General features: G+C 40.8%; 1 protein-coding gene and 1 long non-coding RNA gene across 4 annotated transcripts in view; both read right to left on the bottom strand.

Annotated features, from left to right (window-relative positions):
* Positions 1–11,014, bottom strand: part of LOC106090841 (tumor necrosis factor alpha-induced protein 8-like protein) — a 35,235-nt gene extending 24,221 nt beyond the window's left edge. The window contains exons 1-2 of one of the 2 annotated variants that reach the window (XM_013257169.2): positions 10,865–11,014; positions 7,135–7,206 (exon numbers count right to left, since the gene is read on the bottom strand). In XM_013257169.2, the coding sequence (XP_013112623.1) occupies positions 7,135–7,198 (64 nt within the window). In that variant the 5' untranslated portion in view covers positions 7,199–7,206; positions 10,865–11,014. The remainder of the gene's footprint in view (positions 1–7,134; positions 7,207–10,864) is intronic. The other variant, XM_013257170.2, reaches the window with a different exon arrangement.
* Positions 11,015–12,091: 1,077 nt separating this feature from the next.
* On the bottom strand, positions 12,092–15,578 carry LOC106090837 (uncharacterized). Of its 2 annotated transcripts, XR_001221906.2 has the most exons (7): positions 14,964–15,578; positions 14,603–14,839; positions 14,505–14,545; positions 13,974–14,443; positions 13,333–13,859; positions 12,950–13,274; positions 12,092–12,884 (listed from the first exon to the last, which is right to left on the bottom strand). It is a non-coding gene; the product is annotated as an uncharacterized LOC106090837 (long non-coding RNA). The 2 variants fall into 2 exon arrangements; XR_009398634.1 differs by having other exon boundaries at positions 14,603–15,578.
* Positions 15,579–21,324: the final 5,746 nt, after the last annotated feature.

Below are 21,324 nucleotides of genomic sequence, written 5' to 3'. Positions count from 1 at the left end.
CTTAGCCATTCCACCACTTCTTTAATTGCAAGGATCTCCGCTTGATACACACTGCAGTGGTCGGGTAACCTTTTCGATATGACCAGTTCTAGATCTTTAGAGTACACCCCAAAGCCCACCTGGTCGTTTAGTTTGGAATCATCTGTATAGAAGTCGATGTTGTTGTTGTTGTTGTAGCAGTGTGTTATGCACTGAGACGGCAGCCCTTGCCGATGAAGAACTCCATCGGGACAATCCGGTACGTACAACCGACTGCTATTGGATCCGTAGTTTCAATCGGTTCTATCAGGAATAGTGGTACAGTACTTGTTCTCAGAAAGCGGCTCAGGTAGGGTGTAATCAACACTGCCTGGAATATCGGATATTGTATCAAGGATAACATAGTGTCCGTAGCCTCCACCCTTAAGCTCACGGCAGTGATCGCTGCACTTTGGGTAGCCACAAAGATCAGAGGCATAAGATGTAGCATTAAATTTAGTGCATCATATGGTGTCGTCCTAGGTGCGGCTGTGATGCACAAATAAGCTATCCTTTGGATCCGGTTTAGCATTGAGCAGTAGGTGGACTTTTGAAGCGCCGTCCACCAGACAACAACATCATATAACATTATAGGCCTGACAACTGCAGTATTTACCCAATGCGTGACATGCAGTCTAAACCCCCAACTTTAGCCAATGGCTCCTTACAGGTGCATAAGGCAAGAGTTGCCTTTCTTGCCCTTTCCAAAATGTTGGATTTGAAGTTCAATTTCCTGTCCAACCAAACACCCAGGTATTTTTCGCTTTTTGTAAATGAAATATTCCCTCCTCCCAATGAGATAGGTTCCACTGTAGGCAACTATGTCCTGCTGAAAAGAACTACTTCTGTCGGATTTATTCCCAGACCACTTTCGGTAGTCCACTTTGCTGTTGCTCGTAGAGCTTCCCGAAGTATATCTCTTAGAGTGCTGGGAAACTTTTTCATAACCGCAATTGCCACGTCATCAGCATACGTGATCACTTTTACAGCTTTTTCTTCCAGAAACAATAATATATTGTAATATTCCAAGGTAGAGGAGACACCTCCTTGAGGTGATCCTCTGCTGACCCATCTTAGTAAGTTGTTAATAAACTTACGGTAGAGTTGATGCCTTGAAACTCCAACTCCTTCATGATTGACGTTGGTTTTACATTATTGAAAGCACCTTCAATGTCAAGAAATGCTACCATTGTATATTCCTTGACAGCGAGAGAACCCTCTATGGAGCCAACAAGGTCGTGAAGAGCTGTTTAATATTTGCCTTTACTATATGAATGGTGCTTCCGCGACAGGCGATCTCCAGGAATATTTGCTAAGACGTGTTTCTATCAACCTCTCACGAGTCTTTAGCATAAAAGATGACAGACGTTCGTTTTCTTGTGGTAGGGTTTTCCTGCTTTCGGAATGAAAATTACTTTCGTGTCCCTTCATTCCACAGGTATATATAACATTCTGATACAAGCAGAGTATATCTCCCTAAGCCAGGGAACCAGTCTATCAGACACAGCTTGTAATTCAACCGGTGATACATCATCAGGGCCTGGCGACTTAAAGGAGTCGAAACTTCTTATCGCCCCAAGGATTTTCGTCTTAGACACAATTTCCCTAATAGCCTCCGACGAATGCATACCAGTGACAACCCCTTCTGGCGCCACGTTGTCCGTTGGAGAATTTCCCGGAAAATGTGTATCAACGAGTAGATCTAGTGTTTCCTCACTAGACATTGTCCATACATTCTCTGACTTCTGAATATACCATACTGTAATAGTCTCGAGGACAGAATATTCCTTAACCTAGAGGCCTCAGATGTATCCTCCACGGAGCTGCAGAATTCTATACAGAATTTGTTCTGAGCCTTTCTAAGCTCGACCTTATATTTTCCTAGCTCAGCCATATAGATGCCACAATCGTTGTTGTTGTTGTTGTTGTAGCAGTTTATTGTGTACTATCTTTCGTCTGCTTGATTCTGTTGAGTGTCAAGACCCAGGAACTCCGCGACTAAGATGGGGTGCGTCCACAGGGATCTGGGTCTGAGTCGAGTGGGTCTGGCCGGGCAGTTAAACAGGTGACGTGTATCGTGCGGTCCCTGGTTACAGTCGGGACATACATCTTGCACGTCGGCATCAATCCTAGCTCTGTGGGAATTGAGGCGGCTGCATCTGCCGGAACGTAATTGAGCCAGAATCACTTTGGTTTGCCGGGGGAGGTCGATTTCTTCGGGTGCAATGGGTGGCGGTCGTTCTCCAAGGACTACATTCACCCGGTAGCCAGTTAACGCGTCTGCTACCGTGTCTGCATGAATGTTGTTCAGACCCGCTTGATATGCCGCTTGATCTAGAGGTTCTCTCTTGTAGCGCTGGACCTCACGCTCTAGATCATGTAGATCTACCTTAAGGCTTCTGGGCGGTGGGTATCTATCCACAAGATGATGATTTGGATGATTTCTGCGATAACAGCCCAAAAGGTATTGCTTAGACAGCATGTAGTTATGTCTTCGCACTGGTAGGATCTTTGTCTCCTGGTGGAGGTGGTCCACATGAGAACTAAGGAGGCAGCCCGTCGCAGTTCGGAGGGCGGCATTCTGACAGATCTGAATATTATTCCACTGCGTGTCACAAAGCTGACGTGACCACACTGGCGCTGCATAACTTACCACAGACCGGCCAATTGCTTTGTACGTGGTCAACAAGGTTTCTTTGTCTGCACCCCAAGTGCTGCCAGCGAGTGACTTGAGGACCTTGTTTCTACTTTTGACTTTATTGCAGATTGCTGTGGCATGTGGGGAGAAAGTGTAGGAGCTGTCAAATGTGACGCCAAGTATTTTGGGACACTTGATGGTCGGAATCAATTCTCCATCGACCATCACAGTCAGCTCAGAATTCACCTCACGCGTATTTGTAGTGAACAGTGTGGCTGAAGATTTGGTGGCGGATATCTTCAGATTTCTTGCAGCGAAATATGAGGCAAGCTCGTTGAGGTAGACGTTCAACCTATCGCAGATGTCATCAATGGGTGGGGGGCCTGATGCCAAGATCGTACAGTCGTCCGCATATGATACGATCTCTATGCCGTCTGGAGGAGGTGGGATGGAGGATAGGTAAAGGTTAAACAGAGCCGGAGATATCACCCCGCCTTGGGGAACTCCCTGTTTCACTCTACGGTGTTTTGACTTCTTATCCCTAAATTCCACAAATGACTGGCGGCCACACAGATAATTCGCGACCCAACGTTTAAGGCCTGGCTGGAGGGACGTGTTGGCGATGTCCTCAAATAATTTGGCATGGCTGACCGTGTCGAATGCCTTCGATAGGTCCAATGCCACGAGGACCGTCCTATCACATGGCCTGGGTTGATTGAAGCCACGGCAAATGTGTGTGGTGATGGCATGCAAAGCTGTTGTTGTGCTGTGCAGTCTCCGAAATCCGTGTTGATGCTCGGCGAATGGAAATTCTCCTACGAGGCTAGGGAGGAGTAATGCCTCAAGCGTCTTAGCCACTGGTGAGAGAAGGGAGATCGGTCTGTACGACTCCCCCAAACTCGGGTCTTTGCCAGGCTTCAGTAGCGGGATCACTCTGCCCATTTTCCAGACATCGGGAACTATAAGAGTGTTCAATGACAGGTTAAGGACAGTGGTAAGGTACTCAACTCCAGGTAAATCCAGATTCTTCAGCATCAATGTAGAGATTCCGTCGGGGCCCAACGCCTTGGAAGATTTGGCGCCACGGATGACATTCGTAACTTCGCCCACGGTAAATTGTGATGGCTGTTCATCGGCTCGGAGACCACGAATACGGCGAATGGCTCTCCTCCTTGCCCTGTCTCTCTCGGGATGCACGATAAATTGATGGTTGAACAACCTGGCGCATCTCTTCGGATCAGTCACGGTTAACTCGCCAAAAGTGACTGAGGTCCTGTCGTCCCGTCTACCGGGGTTCGAGAGAGACTTAACAGTGGCCCACAATTTGCCTGCACCGGTGCCTAAGTTACATTGCTCCAAGTGTTCCAGCCACAAATTCCGCTTATGTTCGTTGACTACCCTGTTTATTTCCAGATTCAGCTCGCTGATTCTGGGGTTAGCGGGGTCCATAGCACGAATCCCATCACGCTCGTCTGCGAGTACCACTGCTTGCGCCGGGAAATTGGGTCGCACTTGCGGTATTCGACCGGCTGGTATAAAGCGAGCGGCTGCTGCGTTGATGATGTCTCGGAATTTCCTCTCGGCCACAAGCACATCAGAGGGGGGTGGCAGTTCATTGAAGCGGCGATTGGTATACTCTCTGAAGCCAGTCCAGTTGGCCTTCTTGTAGTTGATGAACGTTCGGCGCTCAGAGGTTATGAAGTCGGGTGGTCGGTCGATGGTGAGGATTATGGGGAGGTGGTCTGACCCCAAAGAGATGACGGCTTGCCAGGATACGTCACTCAGGAGATCAGGGGATGCGATTGAGATGTCTGGCGAGCTGCTGCACCTCATCGTAATCCTAGTGGGGGCATCCTCATTCACCGTGCAAAACGTGGAGCTATCTATTTGCTCTGCCAAAGCTATGCCACGCTGGTCGTTGCCTAGGGGAGAATGCCATGACGAGTGATGTGCATTGAAATCCCCCAGAACCAGACGACTATGGCCAGATAGCAACCCACTTATGTCGGGGCTGTAGGCCTGGCCATTAATCGGGTCACAGCTGCCAACCGGCGGTATATACACGTTGTATATCTCTATCTCGGCAGTACCAGACTTGACTGCTACCCCCATACATTCCATGTATGGGTCACTAGCGTCAAGCGCAGGCGAGATAGGTCTATACTGCACGGAATGGTGTATAACGAAGGCCAATCCCCCACCTCCATTCCTTGAGCGATCCTTACGTAGCACATTGTAGCCGTGACAACTGTGCAAGCTGCAGGTGTTAGTCAGCTTTGTCTCCTGGATCGCTGCGACCGATATGCTCTTCCGACTCATAAAATCCACAATCTCATCAATCTTGCCTCGCAGTCCATTGCAGTTTAACTGCAGGAACGATACATTTCCCGACACTGGCCTGGCCACAATCGTGTGGTGCTCTTGTGGCTTTTGCTCTGTTGAAGTTTTCTGCAGTCCTTCTTTGGACTAACCAGCTCTGGGGTCCAAAATGGCGGTCGCTGTTTGCCCCTTGGCTTGGCATTTTGTGATCCGCTTGATCATTATGTCAATATCCTCCGTACTTTCCACTTCTTTTCTGGTCTAGAAAGGATAGACGTGCAGAATTTGTGCCGAAATTTGTCCCAATCCGCCTTTCTTCCGTGCCAGGGACCACTTCTGCAGCATCTTCTCCAAGGCTGAAACTAATATAATGATGATAAGAGAAACTGTGATCATCCAACACATCCCAGTCTCATATTCTTCCACTTATATCTTACGTAATAAGGTAATATCTAGTACCTCCTGCCTGTTCCTGGTAATAAAGGCCGCTTTATCCCATTTATTATGAACCGCCAGATTGCAACTTATAATATATTCGATAAGCAGCTCACCGCTTTCGTTGACATCCGAAGTTCCCGCTATCCTTGAGTGACTTAAATTTTTCTTCCAAAAATAATGACCTATTTCGAGTTACAGGAAAATTCTTACGGAGTGAACTAACAAAACGTCTGCTCCACTCAACGGTTCAACAAGAATCAACAGCCCTATACGTACAAGGTATTTCAGGCCATGTCCGAATTTGGTATTCCTGTAAAACTGATACGACTTTGCAAGATAACGCCTGCTGATACACGCTACTCGATTAAAATAAGAAACAACCTCTCCGAACCGTTCAATACCAAACGAGGTTTCAGACATGGAGACAGCCTATAGTGTGATCTCTTTAATATCCTGCTGGAGAAGATTATACGAGATGCAGGTGCGAATAGGCATGGCACACTACTCACAAGAGAATATATGCTACTTGCCTATGCCGACGACATCAATATTATAGGTCGATATCAACTCCCACAAAGCCCTGTAAAGCCGATCAGATAAAGAAAATAGACAAAATTGAAAAATATAACTTTGAGATAGTCAGCAACATCATCTACCTCGGCGCCGCCGTCACCGAAGCAAACGATACCAGTTTTGAAATAAAACGAAGGATAATATTGGCTAATAGATGCTACTTGGACTAAGCAAGCAGATGAGGAGCAAAGCAACCTCTCGACAGAAAAAATTACACTATACAAGACACTGATACTACACGTGCTGTTATATGGCGTGGGATGGCAGATGAGTTAGTACTCGGAGTGTTTGATAGAAAAATCCTTCGTAAAATACAATATATGGAACAGTTTGCATTCATGGAGAATATAAGCGTCGTATGAACCACAAGCTGTATGACGAAGATAGCATAGTTTTTTTTTTGCGTTGGCTAGGTCATGTTGTCAGAATGGATGAAGAAGCTCCAGCAAGGAATTCTTTTGAGGCGATCACAGTGGTACACGGAAACCAGGACGACCAAGAGCCCGTGGAATGTTCAAGTGGTGGTAGACACCTCGAAACTTGGTGTCAGAGATTTTAGAAGGACCGCAGAAGAACGAGGCGCTTGGAACAATACTCTACGTTGGGCTTATGGGACAAATGTTCTGCCATAGCCATGTTCCGCTTGCTTCATATTTTTTCTTATTTTATGTTGATATCACTTTTTTACTGGTATCAATGTATAAAAAGCCAATGTATTTATAAATTAAAATCTAATTATATAAAATTTGATCTGGAAGTAACTGCATAAAAATAGATCAGATTATATTATGTGGTACATGGTACTTAGGGGCGTTGCATGGAAAACAATTAAGGATTTTGTATGTAGTACGGGATTCCTAACTTAGATTTTCTTTTGCGAGGTTACTTTTTAGTAATTAGAGCGCACAGCAAGCCGATTACTGGCTTAGGTGTAAGTCCATAGTGGTATGGGACGGTTTAAAATCCGCACCATCTTTTCAACCTTACCTAACCTAACATGTTACGTTGTATAAAATTAGATCTAATTATGTATAACGATTTTTCGGTTCCAATACTGTCTAACCAAAACCATATAAACTTTTTTACTTTATAAAGTATATTGTGATAAAAAAAAACAATAACATACAGCAGCACAAGTTTCCTTTTACCTTCTAAGTTCCAATAGTCGACACTCCAAAGTAGTAAACATTGACGAAATCCTTCGGCAGCCATATTGATAGCTTTATGAATGCATGCATTAGGAAATAGTAAATATACTTTAAAAACAGCACAATAAGCATCTATTGTATACATATTTTCATTGTTATTAGAAATGCGAAAAAATAACAAAAACAAAAACTCCATATTAAGATCATTCTATGTCGCACCAATGAGTTAAGAATTTTGGTATTTAAATTTTATATAAAAATAATACAATATATTTCGGCTCTCCTTCGTGCCCTGTCACTCTCAGGATGCACAATAAATTGACGGTTGTACAACCTGGCGCATCTGTTGTGATCAGTAACGGTTTCGTCGCCAAAATTGACTAAAGTCCTGTCATCCCGTCTACCGGGGTTCGAGAGTGACTTAACAGTAGACCACACCTTGCCTAAGATTCAGCTCGCTCAATCCCAGATTCAGCTCGCTGATTCTGGGGTTAATGGGGTCCGTATAACGAATCCCATCGCGCTTGTCTGCGAGTACCACTGCCTGTGGGCCACAAGCGTCGTCGTCATCGCCTTCCGTGGCAAGATCGACGATATTGGCGATTTTATGAGTCGGAAGAATATATTGGTCGCAGCGATCCTGGAGGCACAACTGACCAACACCTGCAGCTTGCACAGTTGTCACTAATACAATGTGCTTCGTAACCGTTCCGTGCAATATAGACCCATCTCGCCTGCGCCTAGCGCTAGTGACCCCTACATCGAATGCATGGGATAGAAGTCAGTTCCGGTACTGCCGAGATATAGCTATACAACGTGTACATACCGCCGGTTGGAAGCTGTGTCCCAATTAATGGCCAAGCTTACAACCTCGGCATAAGCGGGTTACTATCTGGCCATAATCGTCTGGTTCTAGGGGACTTGAATGCGCATTACATTTCATGGCATTCTCCCGTAGGTAACGACCAGCGGGGAACATGTTTAACAGAAACGACTGAAGGAAATAAACATGGTAGTCAATGAACATAGGCTGGAACACTTAGAGCAATGTAACTTAGACCGGTTATGGCAAGCTATGGTCCACTGTTAAGTCGATTTCGAACCCCGGTAGACGGGATGACAGGATCTCAGTCACTTTTGGCGAAATAACCGTGACTGATCCGAAGAGATGCGACAGGTTGTTCAACCGTCAATTTATTGTGCATCCCGAGAGTGACAGGGCAAGGGGGAGAACCATTCGCCGTATCCGTGGTCTCCGAGCCGTTGGACAGCCATCATAATTTGCCGTGGGCAAAGTTACGAATGCCATCCGTCGTCCCAAATCACCAAAGGCGTTGAGCCCCGACGGAATCTCTACACTGATGCTGCAGAATCTGGATTTACCTGGGGTTGAGAGCCTTACTTCTGTCCTCAACCTGTCTTTGAACACTCTTATAGTTCCCAATGTCTGTAAAATGGGCAGTGTGATCCCGCTACTGAAGTCTGGAAAGGACCCAAGTTCGGAGGAGTCGTACAGACCGATCTCCCTTCTCTCACCAGTGGCAAAGACGCTTGAGGCATTACTTCTCCCGAGCCTCGTAGAATTTCCATTCGCCAAGCATCAACATAGATTTCGAAGATTGTATAGCGCAACCACTGCTTTGGATGCCATCACCGCACACATTTGCCGTGGCTTCAATCAGCCCAGGCCATGTGATAGGACGGTACTCGTGGGACTGGACCTATCGAAGGCATTCGACACGGTCAGCCATACCAAACTATTTGAGGACATCGCCAACACGTCCCTCCAGTCAGGCCTGAAAAGCTGTGTCGCGAATTATCTGTTTGGTCGCCAGACATTTGTGGAATTTAGGGATAAGAAGTCGAAGCACCGTAGAGTGAAACAGAGAGTTCTCCAAGGCGGGGTGATATCTCCGGCACTGTTTAACTTCTACCTATCCTCCATTCCAACCCCTCCAGACGGCATAGAGATCGCATCAAATGCGGACGACTGTACGATCATGGCAACAGGCCTCCGATCATATTTCATATTTCGCTGCAAGAAATCTGAAGATATCTACCACCACATCTTCAACCACATTGTTCACTACAAATACCCGTTAGGTGATGCCGAGCTGACTGTGATGGTCGATGGAGAAAAGATTCCGACCATGAAGTGTCCTAAAATAATTTGCGATAAAGTCAAAAGTAGAAGCAAGGTCCTCAAGTCACTTGCCGGCAGCAATTGGGGTGCAGACAAAGAAGTCCTTGAAGCGCGACCACCTCGCATTGCATCTGAAGAAATTGATTTCCCCCGGCAAACCAGAGAAGTTGTGGCTCAATTACGTTCCAGCAGATGCAGCCGCCTCAACTTCTACAGAGCAAGGATTGATGCCGACGTGCAAGATGTATGTCGCGATTGTGACCAGGAACCACACGATACACGTTACCTGTTTGGCTGCCCAGCCAGACCTACTCGACTCAGACCCAGATCCCTCTGGGGATCTGGTCGCATAGTTCCTGAATCTTGACACTCAACAGAATCAAGCAGACGAAAGATAGAACAAAAAACTGCTACTACAACAACAACACAAAGGAATCGATTGAGCTGATTTATGGTAAGAATGTTATTAAAAAGGAGACATAGATTTTAACGATAACAGTTAATTCTGAGGAGCACAATAAAAAATAACGGGAAAAACTGCACAGATATGAAAAGAGAGGCAAAATGAGTATTAGCGTTTTGAAAGTTTACATCTTAATGTAACCAAACAAGTTCTTCCGGACAGTTTTCTAAATTTTCAGCTTACGGTTACTCGCAAAGGGGTCTTTTAGGGCTCTTTTTTTTGAGAAGTTTTAGAATCCGTTTTAAAAATATTTTGTATAATTGCTATAAAATTCTACTGTAGGTCTGCCATGGGATTGTGGTGTTTATCGTTGTCACTGGGAGTACGGGGCGCGTACACGGTTTGCTGATAATGCATTGCTTCATATGGAGTAGCTGCAACTGCAGTCGCGAACAATCAGCGGATCGCTATCTCCCGTCTCGACGCCTTCCACTTTTTTTGATCAAAGTGGAGGTTTCTTGGTTCCACTAATCCGTCTCGTTGAATCCATAGGACACAACTCCCTCCATCAGTTGTACAGCGCAACCCAATAAACTTTATGACAAAGCGCCCTTTATTCTTCCACCTCTTGGTATTTCTTGGTCAGAAAAAACCCTTTAGCCTACGCAAATAGTTTTATTGCAAAATTGTTCTGGGAAGGAAGGAACATAATTTTATAGGCCACATAGGTCTCAACGATAGCGTATTGATAAAGTTCACACACTACGCCGTGGGATTGATTCATGGGAATTGGACATACTGGCCATTGTTTTTTCCTTAGGTTTATTTACAACAAAATATATATAAATATTAACCGTTTGTATAATGATTTACATTTATCTATCATTTTCTATTCAAACTTATATTAGAATCCGTGAGTAATAATTAATGTCTTGTAACACACATAACATTTTCCTGACATGGTACTTAAGGACTAGGCAGATTAGGATTCAGGTTGTAATAAACTTTGACTTTGACTGAGTATAGGAAATGATTACACATTACTATATTACTAAATGTGTAATTGTGAATCTTCATGTTTAAGAAACTATTAGATGGCAATGTTTCACTATTTGTGCTTATTAATAGATATTATTAATCACTAGATCAAATTGAAGAACAATTCTTCAAAACTGTTCAGTTACCTTTTCTTTGATTGTGGCGTAACCCCAAGAAATTTTACAGTTTGATAGAAACTACGAACATGTACTCTGTATTTTTTTATTAATTATTAAATATTGGGAAACAATACTAAAAATGCACAAAACACTGTAAATAAATAGTGAAGTTAACGACGTCGCTAACTTTCAATAAGAACAAATTTTCTAAATTCACAGGGTGATGCAAAGTGAAAAAAGTAAATATTACGGAAAATATCAACCAAATTAATCAATCATTCACTGGGAATGATTAACCAAACGCGCTTTTATTTTTTTTCTTTCATCATTCACTGGGAATTGATAACTTTGCAATTGAACCCATGAGAGGGAAATATCTTTTGTCTCATCAAAGTTTTCTTGTTGCAGCGTTTTAACAAAAAATATTTCGCTCATTAAATAAACGGGAACTTACGTATCAATATGTCAAAGAGCCATAGTAGACTGGCCTCAACATCTGTCAAATGGTATTTGTCAGAGCTTATCAAAGAAAAATGTTCGGATCTAAATAGAGAATTGTTTTCCATGTCAATGGTATCCAAGTTACGCTTTTGTTTTGCAATCCAAACGACTAAGCAAGAGGTCAGAAAGTCTTCAAGGAAGAGTTTGTTCTTGGAGTCTGTGGTATGTTCACTAATAGTTTTAAGTGATAAAATATTTTCATTTCAACATTTGCCCAACAGAATTTTCAGTATTATTTCTCAATAGCTGGCGATATTGAGACAAGTTATGGCTGGTACTATGTTCGTTTTTCACCGTTGAAACCCCATTTTTCCCGATTACTTTTTTAAAACATTACGAGAAAAACAATGATAAGAAAAAACAATTTTATTAAAATTTTGTCATAAGTAATAAGGGAATGTCTTACTAAATGAAATCTGCAAGTTTTTCTGCTTTAAAATCTATTATCTAAAAGAAGTAATCGAATATAGTACCAGCTTAGTATATATAGTACATGACATAATTACCAGGCAGTGTAACGTAAACAGCTGAATAATATTTTTTCTTGCGAAGTGCACTATCTGTCAACCAGTTATGGTTGTTTGTGTGTTATATTTATTTAAGAACTATGCCATACACAAACAACGAAAAATGGCGCGAACTAGTAACATACACAAAAATCAGAGATGCATTAATCACTGATTTTGATAGATAGTGCACTCAATATTTTGCTGTTAGGCGGGGGCGGTTGGAAACATTGAAACGAACCAGACGTATTGTTTTTATCGCAGATTTTGTAAAACAATTTTATTATTTTTTTGGTTGAAATCGCGGCACCGACCAACAAGGATGTAACCCTTTTTGCATAGACGAAATGGTGCCCCCCTATATTTGTTTACAATGTTAACATAAAAACACTTGTAGACAGAATGAAGACTACTTTTCCTGATTTTACATTCAAAGTCAAGAATATTAATAAAAACAAAATTAAGTTGTACTTCGCAGACCCGGCGGTGGATACTTCAATGATGGCTCTTTGGATAGCCAAGAGAACGTTTACTCCAAAAGAGTTGAAACGAGTGTCTCTGGTGCTTCGAGATCTGTATGCAGATTCTGACATTACTGGTATCAAGTCTGAGTTGGACAGACTTGTACCAGAAAGTGTTGCAGAAGTAGCTAAATTCAAAACGCCATCTTCAACTAAAAACAATTTTGACACTTGCCTTTTCTTGTTGACGTTGCGTCCCGGGAAAAGAAATTTGAGATATATCTCATATCCGAGGAATTGAACACTAAATTATCTCTTGCGAGAAGCCTAAGCGAAAAAGTAGTGACATTCAGTGTCACAGGTGCAAACGTTGGGGTCACATTTCCCGCAACTGCTATTCTGCATATAATTGCGTAAAATGTGCGCAAGATCATGATCCAGGCCAATGCCAAAGAACTCGAGAGAATACTTCCGATCCGTTCTGCAAGAACTGTGGTGAATCGGGTCATCCAGCGAATTGGAAAGGGTGTCCAATTTATAAGAAAAATGTTGCTGCAAGGCAGCGACGATCTGCCAAGGCTGAGGTGGAGAAAAATATTGCCGTCAAAATCTGAAGAGAGTAGTCGTTATGTCATTGACCTCACCAGGTAAATCTTTTGCCAGTATGTTGAAACCTATCGAAGACAGACCCATCTTTTGTAGAAGATTTTTGAAACGTTCAACTTACTTCCTTGAGATTGGAATCTGATTTAGATAAGTTCGAGAACCCAATCTTGGGTTCTCGAATTCGAAACTCTACTGAGTTGGCTTAACGAAAATCCATTGAATACTACCCGGCTTTGCGATGTTTACCCGTCATATCCAAACGGCTCATCGTTCCTCGACCATTATCTCCTAAACTCAAATCTGATCGACAATTTTCTCCAAAACGCTGAGATTTCCTCCTGCCATCATTCTCGGATTACTTCCCTTTAAAAATGAAAATTAATATTGAGTGCTCAGGAATAATTATGAATCCACCGCATACCTTCACTTCATATAAAAATACAGACTGAAACAGTTTTTGAAGCATCCTTAACAGCGAATCTGTCCAACAATGAGCTAAATTCCTTGATTGAGGATTTTAATGTGGTCCTTGGCACAATCTATGACTTTAATTCTCAGAAGATTCATACCAATGGACATAAATTCGCGTTTTCCGAGAAGGCCAAAAACCTATTCAAACTCAAACATCAATGGCAAAAGGATCTGAAAAGAACATTTCATAGAGATGGAAATAGTAAATATATAATTTTATCTAAACAAATCCAGCTGTTAAAAACTATCATAAAGGAAACATTAGCTCTAGACAAGCTAAACAGTTTAATGACAGATTATCAAAAATCAATCCTGGTCCATCTGCATTCAAAGAAATCTATTCCATAGCAGGTAAAAGAAAATCGTCTTTCTGTCAGCAGTTGAAAGTGAATAATAAAACCATCACTGGTGAATGCGAAATAGCTGAATTTCAACTCCAGTGGAAATCCTGACAGGTACTGATTAGGTTCACTAATTCTGGAAAAATTACATAAGTTATTAAAAATTTAAATGGAAAAAGTCTAGTTACTGCGATGGAATTTCTAATTTTCTTCTAAAAAGATTTCCAAATTCTACAATTCTGTTTCTTACCTGTATATACAGCAATTGTATAAATAATGGATATTTTCCGGCTGTTTAGAAATTAACCAACATAATCTCAATTAAAAAAGGCAAATAGCGATATTCCTGGTGATTTTCGTCCAGTCTCACTGTTATCAAATGTCGGGAAAGTTTTTGAGCTTGTCCTAAAGGAAAAAATTGAAAATGAATTCATTATTAACCCTATTTCTGATTTTCAATTTGGCTTTAAAAAGGAACATTCCACCCAACATGCCCTTTTGAAATATCACAGTGACATAACATCAAATCTGTACTGTGGCTATTTCCTTGGAAATCGAAAAAGCATTTGATTCGGTCTGTCACAAATCAATTATCTATAAACTGATTGATTTAAATGTTGATGTTGAGAGTGTTGAAATCCCATTCAAATCTGAAATCAAGTACTTTGGCATAACCTTGATGCCAAATTGATGAAATTCAATTCACATGTAAGACTGAATCTGCAAAAGCAAAAAAAAATAATTGGAGCGTTCTCGTATCTTTTTAATAATAAATACCTACATACAATAGCCAAAGAGTTGTACATTTAAGAGCGTAAAGTCCTGCGGAAGAGTATAAACAAATATAAAAGCCACACAAAGAAATATTCTAATATTTACGTTTATAATACATCCGCTGTTATGCCTCTTTGCACGTACGCAATATGCCACAAAAAAGTTTGTTGAAAAACTTGAAATGCACGAAAACGCTTTAATAAACGAAATAAATGAGTCTGAGAAAAACAATTCTTGGCCTGGGTCAGCATGTATTTTTTTATTTATTTGGAATACTTAACGAAAACTTCGACAATGATCCAATCCAATACATTATACCACAATTTTTTATGAAGACAATGTCTGGTTCGTACAGAGGATAGAAAAAATGAAAAATATCACTCTTTCTCTATAATTTAAAAATCAATTGCAACACTTGTTTACATATATTTAAGTATATTTTTTCGTTTTCAAAAATTCCTTGTACCTGTACTTTCGTTTAGTATTTACTTTTATATTAATCAGCAAACTGTGATATACATACATACATACTACATACATTCTTGTACTATAGAATTATACAATACATTGTACGTGATTTACACATATACATATCTACACACATTCATAGAATCGCTTTATGATAAAACTACCACATATGTTATTGAACATTTTGTTTTGTTATGTAGTTTTAAGATGGTTTTGTTTTGTTACAAATTTATTGACGAAATAGTTGGCCGTGAGCATTTTTCTCACTCTCAGTTATGTAATTAAACATATTATTTTAATCAATTTCAAGGCGATAGAATAAGACAACAATAGTTCTATATTGGTTCATGATAACCATTCGTTGTAAGACTTTTTTCATATGTGATCGAAAAGAAAATAAAATTTTATTTTAATTTACTTTGTTATTGGGCAACTGCCACTGCCTGTAAATGAATATATTCTGCTAGTACTGACTTCGTTCGCAGCGAAATTATTGCAGCCTATTAAATTATTGTAAAATCCTACGGTTTCAACCCTTTGCCTCAACACAAACAAAAGTCAAACAACAACACACAACAAAGACAACATCATTGAAACAGAGCTGATTGGTGGCCATGCCGTGAGCATTTAATTACATCGTCAATTATTTGGAGCGAAATTTTTATTGGTGCAGCGACATGTCCCAATATTTTGCTTATAAAACTCAGTACCACTTCAACGGAATGCGGTCGCATTTTCTTCGTCAATATTTTTTTATAATACGAAGTCGACACTTGGCTTTAAGCCTAGTCTGACTTCATTCACAGCGAAAATGCCTGTCGAATTATTGCGAAATTCGAAGGGCTATTTTCTTTGTCAGAACACAAAATAAGTCAAACAACAACACACAACAAAGACAACAGTACTGAAGCTGAGTTGATTCGGCCATTTCGTAAACATTTAGTCATATTTGCAATTAAAATTTTGCGAAATTGATCCTGATGCAGCGACATGTCGCAGCTATTTTGCTTATAGAACTCAATACTACTTATACGGAATGAGTTCGCATTATCTTCGTCACCAATTTTATACCCTTCACCATAGGATGGGGGTATACGAATTTTGTCATTCTATATTCGTCTGAGACCCTATAAAGTAAGTATATTCTTGATCGTCATGACATTTTATTCGATCTTGCCATGTCCGTCCGTCTGTCTGTCGAAAGAACGCTAACTTTCGAAGGAGTAAAGCTGCTAGCTTGAAATTTTGCACAAATACTTCTCATTAGTGTAGGCCAGTTGGGATTGTAAATGGGCGATATCGGTCCATGTTTTGATATAGCTGTCATATAAACCAATCTGGGGTCTTGATTTTTGAGTCACTAGAGGGCGCAATTCTTATCCGATTTGCCTGAAATTATGCATGACGTGTTTTGTTATAATTTCCAACAGTTGTGTTTAGTATGGCTCAAATCGGTCCATAAACTGATATATCTGTCATATAAATCAATCTGGGGTCTTGACTTCTTGAGCTTCTAGAGGGCGCAATTCCTATCCGAATTGGCTGAAATTTTGCACGATGTGTTTCGCTATGACTTTCAACAACTGTGTTAAGTATGGTTCAAATCGGGCTATAATCTGATATAACTGCCATATAAACCGATGTGGGATCTTGACTTCTTGAGCCTTTAGAGGTCGCAATTATAATCCGATTTGTCTGAAATTTTGTACGACGGATCCTCTCGTGACCATCAACCTACGTATTTATTATGGTCTGTATCGGTCAATAGCCTGATACAGTTCCCATATAAACCGATCTCTCTATTTACTTCTTGAGCCCCCAAAGGGCGCAATTCTTATTCGAATTGACTGAAATTTTACACAGGTCTCCAACATATAATTGAATTATGGTCCGATACGGACAGTTTCTGTGTTCACAAAGTGAAGAAACTCTTTGGTTATATTTTCGTTACAAAAACAGGACCAGGTTTTTTTGTCTTGTAAGAGAACAACATCTGCACCGTAGGTAAAGTCGGCTCTTTGGAATTCTTGACAGAAAATCATTTTCTCTATAATGTCCATTTTATTAAAAAATTGGAAACATACTGAGGTGTTTGGCGATACTTTGATGCAGCAAGTAGAGGAGTGATTGCATTCTATGAATCGGATGAAGTCCCTCGCAAAAATATGGAAGTTATGAAGGAAGATTGAAATGGCATCCACTGGAACACCCAAGCCAGTGCCAGTTGAGGCGTCATCACAAAAGAAGCGTAAGCTTGAAGAATCAGAAACGGCAAATGGCAGAACCTTCTCCAGCACCATTCTCATCAGATGTGTTGTCGCACCATTGCCATTTGCCGCTTCTGATTCTTCAAGCTTACGCTTCTTTTCCTCTTTTGTGATGATGAAAACAATTAAAGATTTTGTAAGTAGCACGGAATTCCTTACTTACTATTTTGTTTTTAGAGGTTACTTTATAGTTTTGGAGCGCTCAAAAAGCCGATTACTGGCTTAGGTGTATGTCCATAGTGGCATGGGGTGGATTAATATCTGCACCCTCTTTTCAATCTAAACTAACCTAACCTACCATTTGGGGAAAGGTAAGCTGAGCCAGACCAGTGTATATTTTTCTTGATTTCCATACCTTTTATTAGGATTTATTGACACATTTTCTCAACACTTCCTCTCTGTTATTTCAATTTCCTTGGCTATGGCTGGTGAGATGGTAAACCAGATCGGGAATCCGTACACCAGAACGGATCTAATTGCCACCTTATACAGCAGGAGCCTGGTAGTTTGCGGCAAATACTTGCTATTAAACAAGAAGGAAAATGTTCCTGTTAGTTTCCTTGCCTTTTCAGCGTTTTACGTCCATGTGTACTAAATTTTATTAGTTTATTGAATTGCACAACTAAGTATTTTATGTGGCTTTTGGAAGGAATTTCAATGCCATCAAGCAACAACTTTAGTGATCTACTTTCTTGGATCTTTGACATTTTCCCGAGGCATTCCTAATGCACATCGCTTCGGATTTGTATGCATTAGGTTTGATTCACCATTTCTTATAATACTCACTGGTGAGCTTAAGTAGCATAATTTAAAGTCAAGACGGGTGAGCTGTTGTGGGCATAATTTAGACAGTCATCAGCGTACTATATTGCCTTGGAACTACCCGTTGTATGCGGGAAGTAATTTAAATAAAGATTGAGTAAAAATGGCGCCAGTAGTTTTCCCTGGGGTACTCCGCTATTTACTTGCCCCAATAAAGGGCAAGTTTGATGAATTTGTAACGCAAATTTTCGGTTATTTAAAAAGCTATCGATGAGTTCAATAAGAAATGGATCAATTCTAATATCAACTAACTTGTATAAGATTCCGGCATGACAAATGGAATCAAAATCCTTTTCAATAGTGACACCCGACCAAGTTTGATTCCTTAAATGTGTAGTAATGTCTCCATTGAATTTTAGGAGCGCCCGTTCTGTTGAATGAGCCTGTTTAAAGCAAAACTGTAGATTAGATATGGGCTCAAATATGAATTCGTTTTCTACAATATTTTTGCCTTTAAAATATGCTCAAAAACTTTTCCCATATTCGAGAGTAATGAGATAGGCAGAAAATCTTGCACATATTCGCTATCAGGTTTCTTCTTAATTGGGACTATTTTGGCTACCATTCAACAGGGAAATATCCATTATTAAAGCAGTTGTTATAAATACAAGTAAGCAACTCCACACTTGTGTCCGGAAATTTCTTTATAACAAAATTGGATATGCCATCCACACCACTTGGCTTTTTGTTGTTAAGATTTTAAAAAATAGTTTTTACCTCATCATGATACGTATCAGTATTATCAACACAGTTAAAGTCGTCATCAAAAGTGTAAATTTGGTGCGGCATCAAATTTGTTAAGGATGATACTCTTAAGAATAGATCTGGAACAGACTATTCTGGTGTAGTTTGGGGGAAAACAGACGAATAATACTCTTGAAAATGTACCAAAATTTCAGGGTTTTTTGTTACAATATTATCATTATGGCGAACCCAGGTTTGATATTTGAAAGATTTTCATTAAACTTGCGCCTGTTCAATTCTAATCGTTTCTTTTATTATTATTTTTGGGAGTTAAATCTGTTTGGAGAGAATTTTATACTCAGTGTTGAGCCTGTTCCTGTTCCTAAGAAAAATATTTTTAAGGTCTTTGGGCCACTGATGTTTTATTTTGAATAATTTCCTTGTCTTTTCTGAGAGAGGAAACTATCCATTTTTTATTTCAACCCTCTGAGAATGGGTCTCATGCACTGACGCAAAAACTTAGTTAAAGTCACTCAGCAGAATATCAAGTTCCTGATAAACCAGATTTCCATTTACACTGTGCATTATTCGCTGCGTAGCTGTATCCATAACGCGCTTGAAGTCCCACCAATTAGTATTCTTATAGGAGGTATATATCTTTGGTATGTTATCTATAATGTTGACATTTTGAATTTTAAATTCCAGTTTGATTGGAAAGTGCTCGGAAAACGTTGGTAGGGTAACAATTGAAAAATGTCTATTTCTTTTGTCCAAGAGGCGACAGCAGATGAGGAAATGGTCTAGAAATGAGGGACCATTTGAGAACTTTCCCGTTTGAATTGTCCGAATAATCACCCCCTGAGGTATTTTTGGCGATTAAATATCCTCCTACAATGAATTCGTCATAACTTTACATAGCTGCAATGACTTATCCAGATCCGAAATTAAGATTGTTCTGGCGCAGTTCCAGATGGATGAGAGTTATATTAAATGAGAGTCATATTAATTTTGTTGGAAGAGATGGCTTTAATTTGTGGAATATTATTGTAAAGAAAAGAGAGGTGATCAACAGATTCCATGCACATATGGCTGAGCTCGCTCTCATTTTTTGTTATTATACCCTCCACCATAGGATCGGGGTATACTTATTTCGTCATTTTGTTTGTAACTACTCGAAATATTCGTCTGAGACCCCATAAAGTAAATATATTCTTGATCGTCATGACATTTTATGTCGATCTAGCCATGTCAGTTCGTCCAAATCCTATCCGATTTGCCTGAAATTTTGCACGACGTGTTTCGCTATGACATCCAACAACTGTTCTAAGTATGGCTCAAATCGGTCATAACCTGATATAGCTGTCATACTGTCCACTAGAGCGCAAATTATTATACGATTTGGCTGAAATTTAGCATGACGTGTTTTGTCATGACTTTCAACAACTGTGCCAAATATGGTTCAAATTAGTCTATAACCTGATGGATCTGCCATATAAACCGATTTGTGATCTTGACTTCTAGAGGTCGCAATTATAATCCGAAAAAGATTATGGAGAGTATACATTCAGTGGTGATTATAAACATCCACTGAGACACACATTTAGGTTAGGTTGAAAAGAGGGTGCATATATTAATCCGCTCCATGCCACTATGGACTTACACATAAGCCAGTAATCGGTTTGTTGTGCGCTCTAAAAACTATAAAGTAACCTCTAAAAAGAAAATTTTAAGTTAGGAATTACGTGATACTTACAAAATCCTTAATTGTTTTCAATACCACTCCCCTAAGTTAGTTCATGTCTGATATTGTGTCTCCACCTAAGTGCCGGTATCTGTTGGACGCGAAAGCCGGGCAATGACAAAGGAAATGTTCCAACGTCTCATCATCTTCCCCGCATGCCCTACACATGCTATCACTTGCCGCACCGATTTTACATAAGTAAGCTCGTAGTCCTATATCACACTCGACATCCTCGCGTTAGCACCACACCACTTCACGCACTCCGTGATCGCCCGAATCTCCGCCTACAGGACCGTATTATGGTCAGGCAGTCTAAAACAGATTTCATCAGTCCCTGGGTTCTCAATGTAAAACCCCAGGCCCACTATGTCCTCTAACTTTGATCCATCCGTGTAACATGATCTTCCAGATGGCAACACTAGGGTCCCGTCAATCCATGACTGTGCCTCTAGCAGCAGTGACTCGCACTAGACTTCAAGGTTCATCTCAGGTATCCGATTGAAAACCTCTTTCCTTCCTTCCAGGTTTCCTATCGTCGCCTCGATTATACCGCGATGGTATGAGCTGCTCCCATCCTCAATCCATTCTCTCATCGCCTTTAGTCTCATAGCCGCAGTGGCTGCCTCCCACTTAATCTGTATGTAAATGGGTCGGATATCTAGAATAGTCTCCAGTGCCCTATTGGGCGTGGTCCTCATCGTTCCGCCTATGCCAAGACAACATGTTCTCTGAACCCGTTGTATGGTCCTTATGTTGCACTTTTTTCTAAACTACTGAGGCTTAAGTGGTCGAATCACGCTCATGTAGAGCCAGTGGACTATCCTAGGATTCAGGACACATTTCGA

Source organism: Stomoxys calcitrans, chromosome 5, assembly GCF_963082655.1.
Source record: "Stomoxys calcitrans chromosome 5, idStoCalc2.1, whole genome shotgun sequence".
NCBI lineage: Eukaryota > Metazoa > Arthropoda > Insecta > Diptera > Muscidae > Stomoxys > Stomoxys calcitrans.
Note: the sequence above shows the minus strand (reverse complement) of the source record. Positions and strands in the feature narration are given on the sequence as shown.